Genomic DNA, 1,344 nt, shown 5'->3' with positions numbered 1-1,344 from the left:
GAAAGAAAAAATGACAAATTTCTTCAAACCCTTCAGACCTACATCCATCAAAAGTTTAATACTACTGAAAATTCAAACAACTAGAAGAACAGAACTAGTTTAATTACATCTAAATAGGAAAACAGAATACCAATTCTAAACACCCGACAGGCTACCAGTGTCATTCCAACTTTCTTTTTACAACCAAAATTCAAAGCCGCAACATTACTAATCTACCTGACATAAAATGCAACTCTCCCAGCTGTTATCCAAACAATGCACCTGCTGCAAACTGAACCCAAAAATCACCTTACATCTTCTAAGATCTTCATCAACACCATGCATCCATCAAACAAAAAATAACCACCAAATGTCTGAAATTGAACCCATTCCCAATACACTTCTTCAGCAACATAAAGTACCATCAACATCCCCACAAGTTTTCACGAAGATGCACAAGAGAAATAGTAATCAAAATATCACATTACTCTAGTTCTAAGGGATTTGACAGTACCTATAAGGCAATCACCAAGAATCGTCATCATTGTTGCTGCTGTAGTTTAACTCATCATCTTCATAGTAGGCAACAGTATCATCATTACTGTCTGAAGATGTGTAGGGACCCTGGATATCATCATCTTCGGTTTCTTCTTCCTCATAATCTGCTTCACTGCAAACCACCATCTCACCGCCGGAAAAAAAAAAGGCTCCCCATCCAGGTCTAACCCAGGAATCTCCTCTCCGTCAGAATCCACGTTCAGGGGTTCTGACATGGTTCGAGCAAACTTACGAGGATTGTTCTTATTTTCGGTGAGATAACACTTGTACATCACATATTCAAACTCTTGCCTTTTTATTTTCTTCCTCTCTGCTTCTTTTGCTCTCTCATCTCTCTTCATCGAATCATCACTGCTCTCCTCATCTTCTACTCCTTCACAGTTCTTTTCTTCATCTTCACTATCACTTTCAGTCGCACTGCGAGTTTTCCCCCATGAACACTTCCACTCTCCTCGTCGTTGAAGCTTCTGCCTGTGTCGACGTGCCTCTTTGGCATCCAACTTTCTCATCCACAAATGAAATTCCTCATCATTTTCAACCCTTAATCTTTCAAATTCTTCTCGCTCCTCTTACTCTTTCTTCCTTATCTTCTCCTGATTCAGAAAAGGAATCAACATTTCAATCTCAGAGCTTGATAAAGTCCCAATTGTCAACTTTTCACGTACCATTGCATTTGAATCGGGTGGTGGCTCGTTGTGATTTCCATTTACTGAACTACTAGCATTCTCTGCCATTATCTGTTTTCTTAATCTCTGTTTCTATGATTTCTTCTTTTGGTATAATAATCGGTTTATCCCCCTCCCTTGT

At 39.2% G+C, this 1,344-nt stretch overlaps 1 protein-coding gene across 1 annotated transcript; it reads right to left on the bottom strand.

Moving 5' to 3' along the window:
* Positions 1–504: 504 nt before the first annotated feature.
* On the bottom strand, positions 505–1,046 carry LOC113351626. Its single transcript, XM_026595576.1, has 2 exons — positions 706–1,046; positions 505–649 (listed from the first exon to the last, which is right to left on the bottom strand). Exons 1-2 carry the CDS (start codon positions 1,044–1,046, stop codon positions 505–507), a joined length of 486 nt encoding a protein of 161 aa, XP_026451361.1.
* Between the last annotated feature and the right edge of the window lie 298 nt (positions 1,047–1,344).

This window comes from Papaver somniferum, chromosome 2 (genome assembly GCF_003573695.1).
Source record: "Papaver somniferum cultivar HN1 chromosome 2, ASM357369v1, whole genome shotgun sequence".
NCBI classification, from domain to species: Eukaryota; Viridiplantae; Streptophyta; class Magnoliopsida; order Ranunculales; family Papaveraceae; genus Papaver; species Papaver somniferum.
Note: the sequence above shows the minus strand (reverse complement) of the source record. Positions and strands in the feature narration are given on the sequence as shown.

What these genes read in the sequence shown, in the direction of transcription:
- LOC113351626 (XM_026595576.1), bottom strand. Translation starts at nt 1,046, where the DNA reads ATGAGAAAGTTGGATGCCAAAGAGGCACGTCGACACAGGCAGAAGCTT. An exon ending in GACGGAGAGGAGATTCCTGG is followed by an intron (nt 650 to 705) that starts GTTAGACCTGGA and finishes GGTGGTTTGCAG; the next exon opens with TGAAGCAGATTATGAGGAAG.